Consider the following 17170-nt stretch of genomic DNA (forward strand, 5'->3'; position numbering starts at 1 on the left):
GTGAATCAGTGTAATCATTGAGACCATTCAAAATCGCAACTAGAAACATTCCTACTGTAGCTCTCCCAGTTCTTGTTCTTCTTTCTTTTTGAGTTTACTGATAGTTCATCCAAGTTTGTCTTGGAATCGCCACATCGGGTCAGCAACTCCTTCAGCTTAAGGTTAATCTGACCCTTCACCTCTTAAGGTTGCTTAGCAGCAGGAGCTGGAGGAGAAGAGGATAGCCATGGGGTCTGGTAGCTGGGTTCCAAATCCTTGGGATCAGCAGAAACATTACTACTGTAGCTCAAATTCACATGTGGAATGATTTACAAGTAATTAATTAGGTAAACAAGCGCAGCCTATATGTGTGCCACGTCTCTATAATCTTCACAAACTTTATAGCTGCGGGAATTCTTGGAGGTGATCGGATCTCTCTTAAGCAGGCGAAAAGTTTTCTGTTAAGATATTGAATTGCAAATATTCTCAAGATTCACATTGATACCATCCATTATGTGGTGGATTAGACTATCTTAAGAGTTGCGAGTGTTGCTTCTAGGAGCTTGTCAGTTAAAAGTGAAGGAAATAAAATCATGCATTAGAGTTATTATGCCTATGAAGCATTTTATCATCAATGTTCTTTCAGACTTAAGCAGGTGTCCTGTGCCTGTTGACATATTGGGCTGGAACATCAACATATCAAGCCCATAGCCCAATAGTGTGGTATCGTTTTGTCAAAATTCCGACATATATCATAAAATTTCATGATTATGCGGTGTTAGTTTTAAACAGTTACACACGTAAGGGAAGTCGGGCACATACGCACTCATCCCTCTTAAAATTTTCATCAAATCGAGGTGTTTCCTTGTTCACTTATTTGCTGAGAAGTTTTAGAAAGAGTGAAGAATTGCTTCGTTATGGAAGTTTACAAGAAGTGGGTTCGAAGGAATAAGGATTACGTTCACTCCTTAGAGTCTCTTGCCAATGTAATATTCTCTTTCTCCAATTCTCCACATTTATTTTACACGTTTGTTTTCAAGTTTTCTTATTTCGGTAAATTTGGAATTATTGTTTAGGGGTTAACATGGCTTCTACCGGAACGCTTCTCGGAAACAGAAATAGGACCAGAAGCAGGTTTTGTGAACTTGTGGTAACTTTTACTTTTTTTTTTGAGCTAAGAAACTATTGACTTGCACTTAGAATGTAATAGGTGTTGAGAACTACATACGTGTTTGTTTTGGTTTCTGTAGTGACTGCTATTTTGGGTATAATCACTGCCATAAACGAACATATAATCGACACTGCCCCAGTCAAAACTCGAATGGGCTTTGTGGAATCATCGTCATTCCCTTGGCCGTTATGTATATCTGCACTTAAAGACTTAGAGACATTGGTGGAAGTTGCGGCGCAACACTACTATGGAGAGGATAAGAAATGGAATTTCCTTGCGTTCACATAAGCTACCAAGTAAGTTGCATGTGTGATGTAGTGTTTTACTATTTTTTTTCCCTTGTATGTTATGTTACGCAGTCCCTGTGAGTCTGTGACCATCTGGCTAAGTATGGTCCATTTGGTTTATTACAGGGTATTGTTTCGATTAGCATTGTTCCGAGATAGTGGTTACAAGATGCTTTTGCATGGAGGGGAGATTCCAAATTCTGAAAAGGGTCCTAATGATTTGATGTCACAAAATGGAATGACTGGTATTGCAAACCCTAATCGTCATGGACCGGGTTATAGCTATGGATGTCAGGTGCAGAATCTCGAAGGAAGAGCACTTTCTGCCTTGAGCAGGTTTGGAGAGAATGCGCGAGTGGTTTCTGATCCCACACAGGTAACAACGCTCCAGCACCAGCAAGCTGCATTGTTGGAGCCTCCAGGTATATGTTTTTGATAATCTGGTATATGGATAAAACAGGGTAAAAGTTATGGGATAATTTTGCTCATGCTTAGTTTTTGTTCGCGCAGCTCCTTCAGTCAAGAGACCTACACTTTCTACCATTTTGTTTGAGAGAGGACTTTATGGGAGTTTGTTTCTGATGGCAGAGGTGCTCCATATCACCAGACCTCTTATTTATGTTCTATTAATCAGAAAATATGGGGTACAGTCATGGATACCGTGGCTTCTGTCGCTGAGTGTGGAACTGATTGGAACAGGGCTTCTTTCCCTAGTTAAACTCCCTGGTATTAGTAGGAATGGCGGATATACTTCTCTTTCCAGTCTTGAGAAGAATGAGGTGAGCATTCTTTGGCTTCTTAACTTGTAAAAGATCTACATATAATTACTCAATCATTAATGTTGTGGGAGCTGGTACCACAAAATTGAGTCCAAACATACCATCGCCACAACAAACCTTGCCTATAAAAAAAAAGAAAAGAAAAGCCAATAAAATAAAATTTGGAACGATGTATCTGCAGTTAATAGATAAATTTTACATTTCTTTCATTTCCTCTTTATATGCTTGTAATGTTCTTTTTTGGTGTTGATACAGGTAAGAAGAAGAAAGATGTTGTGGGCCCTATACCTAATGAGAGATCCATTTTTCAGCAAGTATACCAGGTAATATACTTAATTCATTGAAGTCAATTGTAAATTCTGCTGATCATTTTGACTTACTTACTTTTGCTTTTTTCAAAACTGCAGGCAAAGATTTTTTCATGGAAAAATAAGTTGATTGGTTCTTCTCGTCAGATTATTTTAAAAACCAAATCTGTTAATTTAAGACATGCTTAATTTGGGTACTTTCTAAGTTATTAATTTGAGCCTTTCAATTATGTTTGTTATGGACTTATCCTTAAATATATATATATATATATATATATATATATATATATATATATATATACACTAATAAGTTGATTTCCAAATCACACGTAATTTGAGCCTTTCAATTATGTTTGTTAGACTTATCCTAGCAAGTGCACGTTGTAGTTGTAGATGAGAAAACCTTGGGCATGGACTTGGATTCAATAGGTAAAACTGAAATAGAAAATAAAATCTCTTAAATTTCCAATAATAGTCAGTTGGTTGGTCAATCATTCATCGAAAAAAATGAGTTACAATAGCATCTGAGGCATAGTACCTAGTTACCATGTATTACAAAGGGTCATACTGAATCTACATAAGAGATTACATCAATAAGAATTAAAGTACACCCCTTAGTCACTATATGTAGTAGGTCACTCGACTTGTCCTCATATCTGAGCAATGACATTGTTATCTAGTTCTTCCGGCTTGTTAGCTACTTAGCTCTTCCCTTCACATTAACTCTTAAAGATGATGGGCATGATATAAGTTGGATTAGCTCACAGAAACACGAAGATAGAGGTTAATGAGATATAAAACTAAATCAGAAAGAAAACCAAACCTTACCTGCTAATGTCTTCACTACTGAGGTGGAATTCCAAAAGAATTGTTCTTGCATTAAAAAAAAGGATAAAAGAATTGTTCATAATATATATACACACACACACGTTACATTGTTGATATCATATGCATCTAAAATAGCAGAATTAAGATACTCACCTTTGATGAAGCACTTAGAAAATTCCAGAAAACTAATTGAATAGTAGCTTTTGCATAATAAGAATTCACCAATAAATGAAACATGCAAGAGTTTAAGTTTGCCCTAGTCACTTGAGTTTCGTCATATTTTCTAAGATCCTTCTTGAGAGTGCCAAACCGACGGGCCAGTACTTGACTCTTTTAGTTGAGATGAGAATCACCCAATTAGTAGCCAAAGCCGTGGCTATTAATCCACATCCTTTATCGTCATCTCTTGTGTGATACCCTCAGTAACAATGGAAAAACCAAATGTGACACTTACCTATTTTTCGAGACTCATCCTTGGGGTCTTAATTTCAACTGATAACTTGCTAAAAATATAAGAATCTCCAATTTCATGCAAAATATATGTTTTCTGCAACATATTACCATTTCAATATTTAATCCACAACTTATAACAACGAATAATAACAAAGCGCATGCTAAAAAATAAAACAGACGATAGATTTGAAGAATGACCCCATCAAATTTTCATGATACAATTGATCTTTTTATTTTTTTTCCAAAAAAAGTATTGTGCACCATATGTTACTTGCAACAACAACCATGTGGTAGGATACAAATTTAGTTTTTCATCAACTCACCAGTACAACCAATAGAACATATGACAATCCTAATTAGACGACTTTAGACTCTTTGATTGGATATCGAATTTCACCAGTTGAATGCAACCCCTCATATGGGTTAGCTAATAGAGCAATAAATATGTCCTGACATTTCTTTTTTGTTTCTCTACCAATCAATGACCCTAAACTTTTCAAGGTCTTAAAGACTGGGCTCAAGGCTAGAAGAAGCAGGTAGCTACTGGTTTGTTATCACCAAAGACACAAAAACAACAGCAATTAAAAGAAATAATAACTTTGCAATTAAAACTATAAAACACAACATACAATTTTCAAAGAGAATCCAAAGGCAACCACAAACCTCCTAGATGAGCAATAAGCTTAGGTAATGTGCAGGAAGTAAAGCTTTTGTTTGCTTTAACTCTCTAGCCGTTGTGTCTGTCAAGCACCAAGCCGCCTCAAGCAACTACACAATTTAAAAAAATATATATTAGAAATCTCTTTCAACGTATATGAACTTGATTAACATAGCAGGTAGCCTTTGGTGAAGAAGGTGGTAGCCTTACGGTTTTTGACGTGGGAATAGAGAAACAATATTGACTTCTCAAGACAGGGACAAAGATACAAACATGCTCAAACTCAGTAGAAAACTCAAATAAAGAAAAACAAATCATGCCTATCATAAGGGAATTATCAATTTGATCAATCTATATTTGAAACGAATCACTATTAAAAAAAGAAGATACAAATGGGAAAAGGTATGTGTCACAGTATTGATTTATACCAATAGTGTAGAATTTAATGTAATGAAATAATAAGTAGGAGTATAAATGAACTGTACATGTACATGTTATGTAAACAAAATTATGATAGTAGTACAATCTACAAAGACGGAGACTGGGACATGGATAGTATAGTAACTGTTGAAATGAAGATTTGAAAGGACTGCGTGAAACAACAAACTTTAACTATTTGGAGAATCACACCACACAGCCTTTTCAAATAAAATGATTAGGTAATCTCTTAACCATTTAACATTCAAAAGTAGTTTAAGAATGGGCAAGTTCCAGATTGTATTAGACACGCATGCAAAACTAAATTAGGTACCCATGAAATTTGAGTACATTAGAACAACACTATAAATATTTATATCACAAAAAACGTAAATTAGGTAGGTGGGGGACTTATAAAAACTCAATTTGTGATTTCAGGAAATAAAATGTACGATTGCAAAGTGGGCAAATGAATAAGTGGGCAAATAAGGCCTCACCGTTGCCAACACGTTTGGATTCCCATCATTGTTCTCTCCCATCCTTGAGCAAAACTTGATGGCGTGCAACACAACAAAATTGATAAAAACACGATAGAAAAACTACACCTGTACTCTAACCAAGGTTGGTTTCTAAATAGAAAATCAAATTTTCATCTACTCGAAAGCATATTAACTAATCGAAGAAAATAAAGAGCAAACCTTTTCCTGTATGACAACAATTCGTTCGGCAAGGCGAACGTGCAACTCTTATAGATCATACCTCTTCAAGCTACTGCCTCCAAAGTTCAAACGATCCAATATAAGCAGCGAGCACAAATTCAATTCCCCCAAGGAATAGCTAATAATAGTTTTTATTTGTTTATACTAATGGAGCATGCAACAACTATCAGGATGCTCCTGTCGTCAAATAATGGAATTGTATTGTCCAATGCTCGGACGCAGCTCCTATCCAAGCTCACATCTCGAAAGTAGATTGACATGCTTCCTGTGCTTCCTGAGACACCTGGTTTTTCGTTATTAGATTAATGCTCAAAACACTTGGGATCCTAAACTAAAACCTTGTGGGTAGCTTATGTTCAATGATACGGTACTAATCCATTATGATTTTATAGGGCTTAGTCTTATAGAATGATATGCTTAGCACTTGGAACTGTCAAAATCATTGGTTAAGCGATGAAATTTGTTCTTAGGTTCTAATATTAAAATCAATATCTTCAAATTTTCCTTGCCACCTTCATATATATATATATATATAAGAATTTTTATAACTTTACATTCATATACAACACACTTAAGAGTTTAATCAATTAGCAAGAGATCCGAAGATGTATTAATCATTGAAAACAACTAACTATACCATAATACATTTTTTTAAAAAACCAACGAATATCGAAGAGATAAAAAAAATTATAAATGATAAATTCATATGAAATGGAGCCCACCAAGAAGCTTGAGCAATATCATAAAGTCCTATATTAACTATTATCTTCCTCGGCATAAAGTTACACAAAAGTCAGTTCCCTAATCCTTATTTCCTTCTCACAGAAGCAACCATCACAACACAAACAATACTCATCATCAATATTCAAGGAAAAAGGACTCACTCTCCAGTCTCAATATAACTCAGACAGAATACCCGAAAAGGATCAATAAGTAGATTCCATTGAAGCTTTCTAGTGTTTTCAAGGATCAGTAAGTCCTTTATGGCTTCCAAGAAAAACCTTGGCTCAACCCTCCAGTCATATTTAAAACCACTCAACTTATAACTTTATAAGGATATGTCTCATCTTAATATTGATCCAATGAAAACCCATTACCACAATTATGAAAGGAAAGTAGCCCAAGCTATGAAGATATACCTTGTATAATCTGAAATTGTCTCATCTTTAATAAAACTATCATCTTGGGAGCCAAATTCATGCAAATAGAGACAATCAGGTTGCTACAAGACTGGAACAATAGATACATTTTGTTAATAAAAAATTATAGCCTAGCAGAAACAAAAATCTTGGCTAAATGAAAATAATCAAAATATAATTTGTATCATATTTCTCAACCACGCATGGCAATATTTTGTGGTTCCAAAGCAGGCTCTGCAAATGACATCTACAAACAATATTACAAACAAAAGAAAGGGAGAACTAAGGAGTCTCTCATAACAGAAACAATGGGAACATGGTTTACCTTAAAGGTTTGCTGTCTAAGATGTGGCCATGTACGGATTGAATACAGTGAACTGCTTCCTCCTCTCTCAAGTACGTTATATATCTGCGGAATAAAGAAATAGAGAAGTGAGATTTACACAACTAATAGAAATGTTAAAGGTAACAACACATGCTTTCTACCACATATATTCGAAATCACACATGTTATGCAATGCTATGTAGTTGAACGTGGGAATCAAATTTAAACAAAAATAAAGACTTGGGCAGTAAAAATCTCACCTCACTACCGAGATAACCACCAGTTAAGCTCTGAACACATTCAATTAAGCCCTGAACATATCCGATAACCGCTTTCCTACTCTGTTCAAATACAACAGTTGGTTGTATCTCTTCAGCTATTTCTTGGGGCTTCGAAATTTTCAAAAATTGGGAAGCACATAGAAAAATCGATCTTTTGTATATGAAGAAACGCCCTTCCCTTCTTCCATTATTTTTTACCCATAGAAACCATCAATGGTAAATTTGGTTTTAGAACGATTTCTTCAATTGGAGAAAAAAAAAGTGAAGATGAGTTACCCAATTGGAAGATTCGTCGATCTTGTCTTCTTCAAAGAGATAGATTTGAGAGATTTTGTCACTATGGTTTTTTTTGTGAGAGAGTTTGGAGTATTTCACATTTTCACGAATCAATTGGGTTTTGTTTCTGTTTTTGGTGTTTAATTACTCAATTACCCCTGACGTATAATTTAAAAAAAGCGTGTATTTGGTTTTTTAATTCCTAAACATTTGAAAAGACCAAAACGTTTTTTCCAAAATTATAAAATATACCAATAATAAGGTTAAATTGGTAATCAATCAATTAATTATTTTTCAAATAGGGACTTTTTAAAAAAATATGCTGACGTGGCTCCCTATGAGCATTTTGGCAGAATGGATATTAATGTAGGTAGGATGTCCTGACTCCTGATTTACTGTTAGGTTAAATAATATAGTTGATTCTCCATTTCATTTTATGCAGCTAAACTTGTTGAGCTTGCAATTGGAGCTCAAACACGGTACACTTACATGTCAGGATCATAAGGAAGCTATATGACGATTCGATCTTTGTGAAGCAATCCCTCAATTGTAAGAATAAAGGTGCCTTTCTTTTTTTGTGTTCACAATATCCTCATCAGTCATCTCCTTATTTGAAAGAAGAACGGTTTGTAATCAAGTCTAAATTGTACGCATTATAGACTATGTAACATGGATAGTCTATATTTTAAAAGACATCCGTGTCAGAATACACAGATATGTTATTCGTGTTGGATACACGGATACATATTAAAGGTTATATAGACCTCAATTTTTGGTACTTTGCTTTGGGAGATACTTCGTACCCTTGTAAATGGAGTTGAATTTGTGGACAGACTTGTCCACAAACAGCACAATTCTATTGGTTAACAGTTTTTTCGGTCAGTTTAACAGTTTTTCGGGCAGTAGGTACAGTTTTTTTGGGCAGCCACTCCACCAATAAGAAGCTGAGGTCTTGTGGACAGCAAACAGTTGCTTGTCCACAAATTTATTCTGTTGTAAATGCCCTTTCAACAATAAATAAAGGTAGATTAGTTGCATCATCAATTAGTTTTATTGTTTCATCACTTTTAGGAAACTTTTCTTGCTCAAGTATATAGGTTGGTACAAAGGGTATGATTATCAACCAAAAAGTAAATTTAGTAATTGGACAGAACTTACTAGAAAAATGAAAACACAAAGAATTATAGAAACAAATCTACCAGAACTAGCAATCTAAGGGCCGTTCTGCTAACAAATTAGCCTTTAATTTTTTTCATGTTCTCCCAATAAACACTAAAAGGAAAGGAAATATTACTTATTTTTGTCCATAGAAAAAGTAACTCCTTTCTAAGTATGACACTTGCTCTCTTTTTTAAGGGGAAGACTAACTTTTCTAGTTGCATTCCCCAAAAAATAGCAAAACTGGGAATGCTACCAATTTTCTTTTGGATGAAATGGCAAGCGAGACCATGGTATCTGGAAGGTTTTATTGACCTTTGTCTCTTTGACTATTCCGAAACAGTGAGGTCTCATATAGTTATGTGCTCAAAATGGAAAAGAGTCCCCTGCTAGTTTGCACAACTGACAATAGCTAGTGATGATCTTTCTAATTAGATATCATTTGTGGTGAGGGTTAAGTTGAGGTTGACACACCAAACAACAAATGTATCTATTGAGGTATCTGGGTCTTAAATCCTATTCCAAAAGAGGTGACCTCCAAGGCCTTAGGGTAATATTGAACCGTAGAATTCTCCATAAAGCACGCTCTGATTTTTTTTTTTCTCTCGTCATTGACCAAGTTCACCTATCAAACTGAGAAGTGGGCTTTAAAAGGATAGCATTGAAGTATAAAAGTTCTGCGAGCCTTTTTCACTGACGTTGCTCACCTAGTCACCTATCAACTGATTTTGTGATAAGGGAGGGGGGAACCAGTCCTTATAAGAAAGGTGTGGAAGGCATACGTACTGGAGCGGGGATAGGCCGATGGACGAGAACTGGGTCAACACGTCTAGTATGACAAGCAATGGAAGGGCTCCTGTCGTTCTAAGCGAGGCACTCCTTTAGTTCTTATCCTGCCAATCTATCATGTTGTAGGTGGCTAAGATAAAAAATCTTGATACTAAGGAAGAATTGGTAGAATTCTCGGCCGCAAGAAAGACTAAAGCTATCAATTTTACTATACCCAAGACTGCCTCAGACCCGTAAAATTCCCATTTGAATATTGTTCCAAGACGAATAAACTGCCTCCCACAATATTATCTCTTTCGCATCTTCAAAATCCCTACGCCTGGATCATACGTAGCCAAGTGGTTAGTGTGTTTGAGAGATTTGGAGCACAGGAGTGTGATGTATGGACTAAGGATATCTGGTGAACACCAAGTTCTTGTTCCCTACGGAGGTAAAGTTCAAGGTGAGTTTTGAATACAAAATCGTAGTTTGAGTGGACCAACACATACTGAATGTGAACATTGAAGAAAATTTGTGCTGCAAATATTGTTGTAATCGATCTAAATTGTGGCGTAATGTGTGACCATGTTAATAGTAGGGAGTAATACGTAGCCTTGGTGCTTCATATGTAGAGGTTGTCTCTTCACTCTTAAGAGCGTCAGAGTTCTTATCCATTTAAGGAAGGAGATCCAAGGCTTTGAGAGGGACAAGTTCTGGTGTTGTCTGTGATAAAAGTATATTATGATGCCATTGCTGGTAAACCTGGGTTCTTTCCCAAGCTTGAGCGAAGAAGATTCCAATGAAAGCATTTTGAGTGTTTGGATTTATGTCTGAAATGAATTACTTTTCAGATTTGACTCTTACATGGGAGAATCCTGCCAGTCAATGAACTAAGAAAGAATTTGTTTTAAATTTGAATTAAATTACTCTGGAAGGGAAGAGGGTAAGGTAGTGAGCACATCATCTAGGTCGTTTAAATGCGGGGAGTTCACCTATGCGTTCTCATAGTTCTGTTATACACTTGAAAGTTGTATTTTCCACTTTTTCGCACGCCTGCTCCTTTATTTTGGTATTATTTTTGTGCTCAAAGTATAGTGCAGATAAATGGAAACATTTTGCTTGGATGTGATTAGACTTCTGCTTTTCAGCAACTGTTTATTTTGGTTTCTTCAGTACTCCTGTAAAAGCTCTCTTGAAGAGATTCTATGTGTTTTTTAGTAAGTAGATTCTATGTTTATGGAATGGACAGCCCTTCCTCAGGTGCTTCTTCTTTAGTACTTTAATATATTTGTCAACTTTATTGATGTAATGTATGTATAAACTTCTCTTTTCGCCAAAAGTGTAAGTATGTAATTAAATTGTAGTAATAGTACTAATTTGTTAGAAGCAATTCCAACCAAAAGCCACACTAATGTTCTGCGACTAATAGAAGCTAGTTGCATTAGCAACTTAAACAGTTTGTTAGTCTCCCACTTGGTGGTTCAATTGCCTTTGAGGGAAAACATGAGATAGATGCCTCTCTCTCTCTCTCTCTTCTTTTCAGGTAACAGGAAAATATGATATCGTGAGTCTGAAAATAGGTTTGTTGTTGTAGCTTGTTATCGGATTTATATGGTGTTGTAATCAATTAGGTAACAAAGTCACCTATATTAGAAGAAGGTTCAACAGCTTTCCTTATGTTTTTTCATGTCTGCCTCACTTTTGCTTGGGCTACAGTAGAGATTGAGTGAAGGACTCTGCTTGTGATGTGCAACAACCGTTTTGATACTGATCTTAGAGCAGCTTGGTTAAACATCCATATCTATACAGTTGAAATGCACTAAACTAAATGCTTGGTTGACTTCTTAGGTTGCTTTTGGCATTTTGCCTTCACTAAGAAAATAATTTGGTTGAAAGGTGAAGTGGAAATGATTCGACCTTTTAACTTGTACAATCAATAATCTGTTAAGTCCTGCGAGAGTTCAACTACTTTCCTTGATGTCTTCTCAGTAAGGATAACTGGATAGAATCTCATTCATAGCAGAAACTCAGAAAGTGTCTTTTGAGTTGTTTCTACTTTCTACTTATTAGCTTAAACTGAGAATTTGAGTCAGTGTAGTTACTTGAAATTTTCGTACATGATGATTTCCATTGTCATAAGCTGGACTTCTGTTTGTTGTGATACCTAATGTTACTAACTGTTCAAACGCCCTTCTGAAATCTTGCTTTGGGCACAGTTTGTCTCTATCACATATAATCATATAGCTGAATCTTTAAAATGGATTGGGTTAACGAGTATTACCCCCTACTAGATGAGCCAATTAGGATTCCCCTCTCCCGAAGGGGAAATTAGGGTTTCTCCCCAAATATACACAAAAAAAAACACGGTCAACCCGGTTAAATTAGGGTCCCATTGGGTTCACTGTGTTTGTTTTGTGTGTATTTGGGGGGAGACTAATTTCCCCATATGGGGGAATCTTAATTGGCTCATCTAGTGGGGTAATACTAGTTAACCCAAATGGATTTTAGCAGCAACACGATAGCTGATGATCAGAGTCATTGGTATGGATTGTTGAGGACTAGTGAATGCCCGTGCCAGTCGGCACTCTAGACACATTGCTTTTGAACAACACCCCAAGAGACCATCTCTATGGTAGCATTGGATCGATAATATAACCATTTCCAATAGTTTTATACTTCATAATCATTTCATACGCATACTCAAGTGAGCTTAATTATTGCAATTCTATGCATTTCATTTCTCACAAACTAATTCATTTTACATACTCTTACACATTCATTAATTCAATACATATAAGAATGAGAATAATGAAAATAAAGGGAGAGAGTCTTCAATTAAGAGCATCATTATTATTTTTTTTTAAATAAAAAAAATCCAGCAAAAAAAATAAAAAAAATCCAGCAGTCTCATTTGTATTTTCAACATTTCAAAAACCTAAATCATGTCATAACCTGAAAATCAAACAATACAATTCTCATAGATCAACCATACCAAAATATATAACTTCATATTTATACATAACACAAATTATTTCTAAAACTAAAAGACAACTCATTAAACATTAAAGAAGACTTTGCATAATTTTTCACCTGGGGCTAATTCTAGTAACGAAAGGAAAAAATAAAATAAAATAAAATAAAAACTCCACACCCACTGCTCGAGTTCCTCATTTCTCTCATTCTCCCCTCTATGCATACTGTTCACACCATTCTGCTACCATATGGATAAATGTGCTATGGAACAAAGACTACAATCATGTCGCTGAAAAATTATGGCAATTTAAATTGGTACCTGCAAACAAACCACATACACATGATTTTTTAGACTTGACACATTTAGCATATTGTTTACAAAAGAGATGGTTCTCAAAATAAAATAATCTCTATTCTTATTTTTAAGTATCCACGCTATCATCAAAAAAATAACTATCATAAAAACTTACATAGCATATATATGGATACAACATATTATTTAATATCTAAACCAATAAAAATAACATTATTTAATTTCCCACTCACCTTTTCTCATTGGTATCGATGTCCTTAGAGAAGAACTTCTGGATATACGACATTTGTGGTACAATTTCTTGCATTAGGTGGAAGAAAAACGGATATTCTTTTTGAAGAAGTACATCTGGACATGGCCACATAGAGTTGCCCATGACTGAAAACTGGTGTCCTCAAATCAATGCCAACATATTTCACTGATTGGCCTTGCGACTTATTAATTGTCATGGCATAAGCTAGTCGAACAGGGAATTGTCGCCTTGATAGTTTGAAAGGCAACTCTGAATTTGAGGGAGCCAGAGATATTCTTGGGATGAGTACCGGATTTCCAACTTTCTCTCCAGTCAAAATTTTGGCTTGAAGGATTTTACTCGCACATTGAAGCACCATAAGTCGTGTCCCATTGCAAAGGCCATCTTTAGGTGTTATGTTCCTGAGCAACATTATAAGGCATCCAGGTTTTAACTTGAGATTGAAAGGTGGTAAGCTAAAAGGGTCGAGGGAGTTCAGAAACTCAGTGGGATAGTGAGCCCCACTTGGATTATCAATATCATCTTCGATGATTTTATCTATGACCAAATACTCGCTGCCGCCAGAAACAAATTTAGTGCAACCTCATTAATTGCACTCACATCATCATTACGGACAGCAAGAATAGTACGATCAGTTAAGAAATTTGGAGGCGGTGTGTCCATAACATCCAATTGGGGATAGATAGAGAAGATGAGTTCTTGGATATTGGTACCCTTGCGTATTCCATTCGACAATTGTACGCATTCTTTAGGATTTGAACCAATCTAAATGAATCAAAGCAAAAAATGAATTCATTAGTTTCTAAAATAGTTCGTTTATATATGAAACTAATGGAGAAAAAAACATTCTAATTAGAAGGCATTAGTAGCACACCTCCAACAAAAAATCGGTGAATTCGACATTCTCGGACTCTGCCATTTCAAGCCGCATGTTATGTACCAAGTGTAAAACTTCTAAATAACTCCAAAGGAAAGAGCGTCGTAGTGATGCACCAACAAATTGCTCTCTCTGGCCTAACGGTATAATAGGCAGTGTTTGTCTAAAATCACCACCAAGAACTATAGTGATACCACCAAATATCTTCTTGTTTCCACAAATATCTTGAAGTGTTCTATCCACAGCTTCAACACAATATCTTTGTTGCATGGGCACCTCATCCCAAACAATTAGTTTTGTTTCTTTAAATAGGTCAGCAAGGTCAAAATGTTTAGTGAAGCCACAAAAAGTGGTATCCATCACATCAATTGAAATTTTAAATGTAGAATGAGCAGTGCATCCACCAAACAATAACAAAGATGCAATTCCTGATGATGCCACCATGATGACAATAAGACCCATGCTGTGGCAGGCCTTTGCAATTGTATTATACAAAAAAGTTTTCCCTGTACCAGCTGCTCCATTCAAAATGAAAAGTTTGCCTTTGTCACCAAATACTGAATCAGTCACAGCAGTGTAAGCATGAAGTTGTTCATCATTAAGACGACTCACATCAACTGCAGCCTCTTCTCTTATGCCTTCATGCTGAAGTTGGCGTTGCTCCCAAATGAGCCTATTGCCAACAATTTTACTCCAATCCTCTTTTGGCTTTGGCATGGGCGGGAAATTTTCCAATGTCTTCCCATATTCTAAAAGGATTTGTTCCACCAAATATAAGTCGTAATCTGTTATTTGCTCATCAGTTGGATCTGGGATGTCGTGTTTTGTTCGAAGCTAGTGTCCAAGATCATCACATATACTCGATGCAAATTTGCTCCAAAGTAGATCTGGTCATAATGGATGACACTCTAAAAGAATTACACAAAACAACATCCGCAGTTGATATCCAGTTTTCATTATCGCCGCCTTTTCTAGGCATTGTATCCACTCATCATCAGCTTCCAATAGCCCACGGGCAATACATGCTTCTTTGCATGTGTTGTACACGATATTACCGACTTTATAAAGATATGCAAATGAGGTAGGCCCTTTTACAACAGTAAGTAGCAAGCGTAGATAAAACCGTTCCCCGACATTAGGGCTTGCAAAATACATCCTACCAATGGAAGATCCCTGAGTCCTAGGAGTCTACTCTAGAGAGTCTTTGTGGAAAACATAGTGTCGTGGAAATTCTTGATAGGTATATGCTCGTGCATCTGGAGCTTCAACACAACGCTTAAAGAAAGTTGTCAGTGTTGAAGTTTGGTCTCTGGCTCGGGCAAGAATTGCATCCATAGGCTCTTTGCTATTGAAAACAACCCAATGCATACCTTCCAAATGAAGCGCCAATCGTTGGACACTTGGAAACTCTTTATGCATTGGATTCTAAAATAGATGTCATAGCTTCTGTTGGTCCAATGTACCTTGCATCGATATATTGTTGAATCTCATCATTTGTTCCTGCCGCCACCACTGTTGCTTTGTCATAGCCTTTGTAGATGTATTTGTTAATATATTTAACAACTTGACACGATGCACAAACTTCAACATTGATATGGCAGTCAAACATTTCAGACAGATATGCATTGTAGGGAACAACATCTCTATTATCAACTTTAACCATTTTATTCTTCCTCTTCACAAAATATTTCTTGCCAGTGTCGCGCCGTCAGTAAATGGAGTACACTTTTTTATCCATAATTGTTTCCTCCACAAATTCTTTTGGATAGCCTTTGGTGCATCGACCATTTTCCATACATGAAGCACTCGGATCTCGATCACCACAGGGGCCATGAACCATGCACTTCTTCATTGTTTCAAACAATGCAGGGTGGGTGTCGGAGTCTGGGAATTTAGCACATACAAATTTATCCACTTGCTTACTGTTTCGGATCTTGTCATCATGCGCGAGAAATAAAAGGCAATGCATGTGTGGAAGACCGCGCTTCTGAAATTCAATGGTATAGACATATGCAACCACCCGACCGAAGATATCATTCTTCAAGATTTCTTTCATAATTGCTTTTCGTTTCAGCTCGAATACCCGTGCAACTATTTCAGGCCGAAGTGTCGAAGTTTGGTGTTCCTTGAGCGCATCTTTAATTTTCTGCTAATTAGGGTTTGCAGTCACCGTAAGAAAAATATTTGGGTGCTTATAGTGCCGGGTGATAACCATTGAATCCTGAAAAATCTCGTACATGTGCCTTGGACTTCCAACATGCGAGGAAGGCAAAATGAACTGTTGGCCAATTTGATCAGAACTTAATCCCTCAAGTGCAACATCTGTCAAGCACTTATACACATCCGAACGGATGGTGTCTTGATTTAGTCTAATGTATCGCAGACGGTTCTGTTCATATGCAGCCCAAGCGTCAACCAAAAATTCATGCAACAATTTACACCCCAGCAAGATGGATGAGTACTCTGTGGGTCGTTCAAACAAACGGTAGGCGTAATATAATAATTGGGTGAGTCTTGCATTGCTTGGAGCATTTCTCTTAACGTCTCACAACTTTAAATCAGGTGACCAACCCAAATCCCCATAAGGAAACATAAGAACATAATGCAAAGGCAAATAAGCGGGATGACATTCGCTTATCTGTTCCAACTCATGCCCTCCTCTCAAGCGAAGTACAATATCACGCATGACATCAACCTTACTCCCATCTCCAGGCAATATCACTGCGATCTCATCAGTTGTCGAAAGATTGTACCTTCATCTATCCGAACGCAGATGATAATGTAGATGGACCAGAACATTGTTATTCTCAAAAGCATTTTCAGTTAAAACCTCAAATGCTTGCTTATAGATATCACAAAACTTGTGGGTCTGCAGAAGAGTTTCTTGTACAGTTTTCAACACTTCCCTTGACAAATTTGGGTTGCGATTGTGGCAGTGATCCAAAGCAGCTAGGGGATCATACATATAAAGTTGTGAAAACTTAGGTTCCATCCCCGGATCAGGCAACAATGAACCGATTTGGTGCCGCAACTCCCCATGAACAGTGAATGAGGTTGGACCACGTCCATGTAACACACGATCGTTAAATTTGCAACCAAGACTGGTAAAGGCATTACACACATTGTATTGCCGAATCTACTCATAAAATAATCTTGCACGTTTATTAGATCCTTCGAATAAATATTTAAGTGTCGGAGGTAGTGGAGA

The 17170-nt window shown here is 36.5% G+C and overlaps 1 protein-coding gene, 1 long non-coding RNA gene and 1 pseudogene across 5 annotated transcripts; 1 reads left to right on the forward strand and 2 right to left on the reverse strand.

Annotated features, from left to right (window-relative positions):
* Nucleotides 1-26: 26 nt before the first annotated feature.
* On the forward strand, nt 27-8413 carry LOC147513784 (peroxisome biogenesis protein 16-like). The gene is given in 7 exon segments (XM_086597065.1): nt 27-965; nt 1056-1113; nt 1230-1446; nt 1564-1859; nt 1948-2216; nt 2472-2539; nt 8063-8413. Coding segments are annotated over 7 exon segments (981 nt in total). The 5' UTR covers nt 27-896; the 3' UTR covers nt 8067-8413.
* Nucleotides 3605-8063, reverse strand: LOC147513785 (uncharacterized). Of its 3 annotated transcripts, XR_015215649.1 has the most exons (3): nt 6739-8063; nt 5378-5873; nt 3605-4573 (listed from the first exon to the last, which is right to left on the reverse strand). It is a non-coding gene; the product is annotated as an uncharacterized LOC147513785 (long non-coding RNA). The 3 variants fall into 3 exon arrangements; XR_015215650.1 differs by having other exon boundaries at nt 3605-5651; XR_015215648.1 differs by having other exon boundaries at nt 3605-5873.
* A 3526-nt stretch (nt 8414-11939) lies between the features above and the next one.
* LOC147513786 (uncharacterized) lies at nt 11940-14016 on the reverse strand (annotated as a pseudogene). The gene is made up of 3 exons (XR_015217418.1): nt 13960-14016; nt 13066-13850; nt 11940-12838 (listed from the first exon to the last, which is right to left on the reverse strand). The product of XR_015217418.1 is annotated as an uncharacterized LOC147513786 (transcript).
* Between the last annotated feature and the right edge of the window lie 3154 nt (nt 14017-17170).

This window comes from Coptis chinensis, chromosome 3 (assembly GCF_015680905.1).
Source record: "Coptis chinensis isolate HL-2020 chromosome 3, ASM1568090v1, whole genome shotgun sequence".
In the NCBI taxonomy this organism is placed as follows: domain Eukaryota; kingdom Viridiplantae; phylum Streptophyta; class Magnoliopsida; order Ranunculales; family Ranunculaceae; genus Coptis; species Coptis chinensis.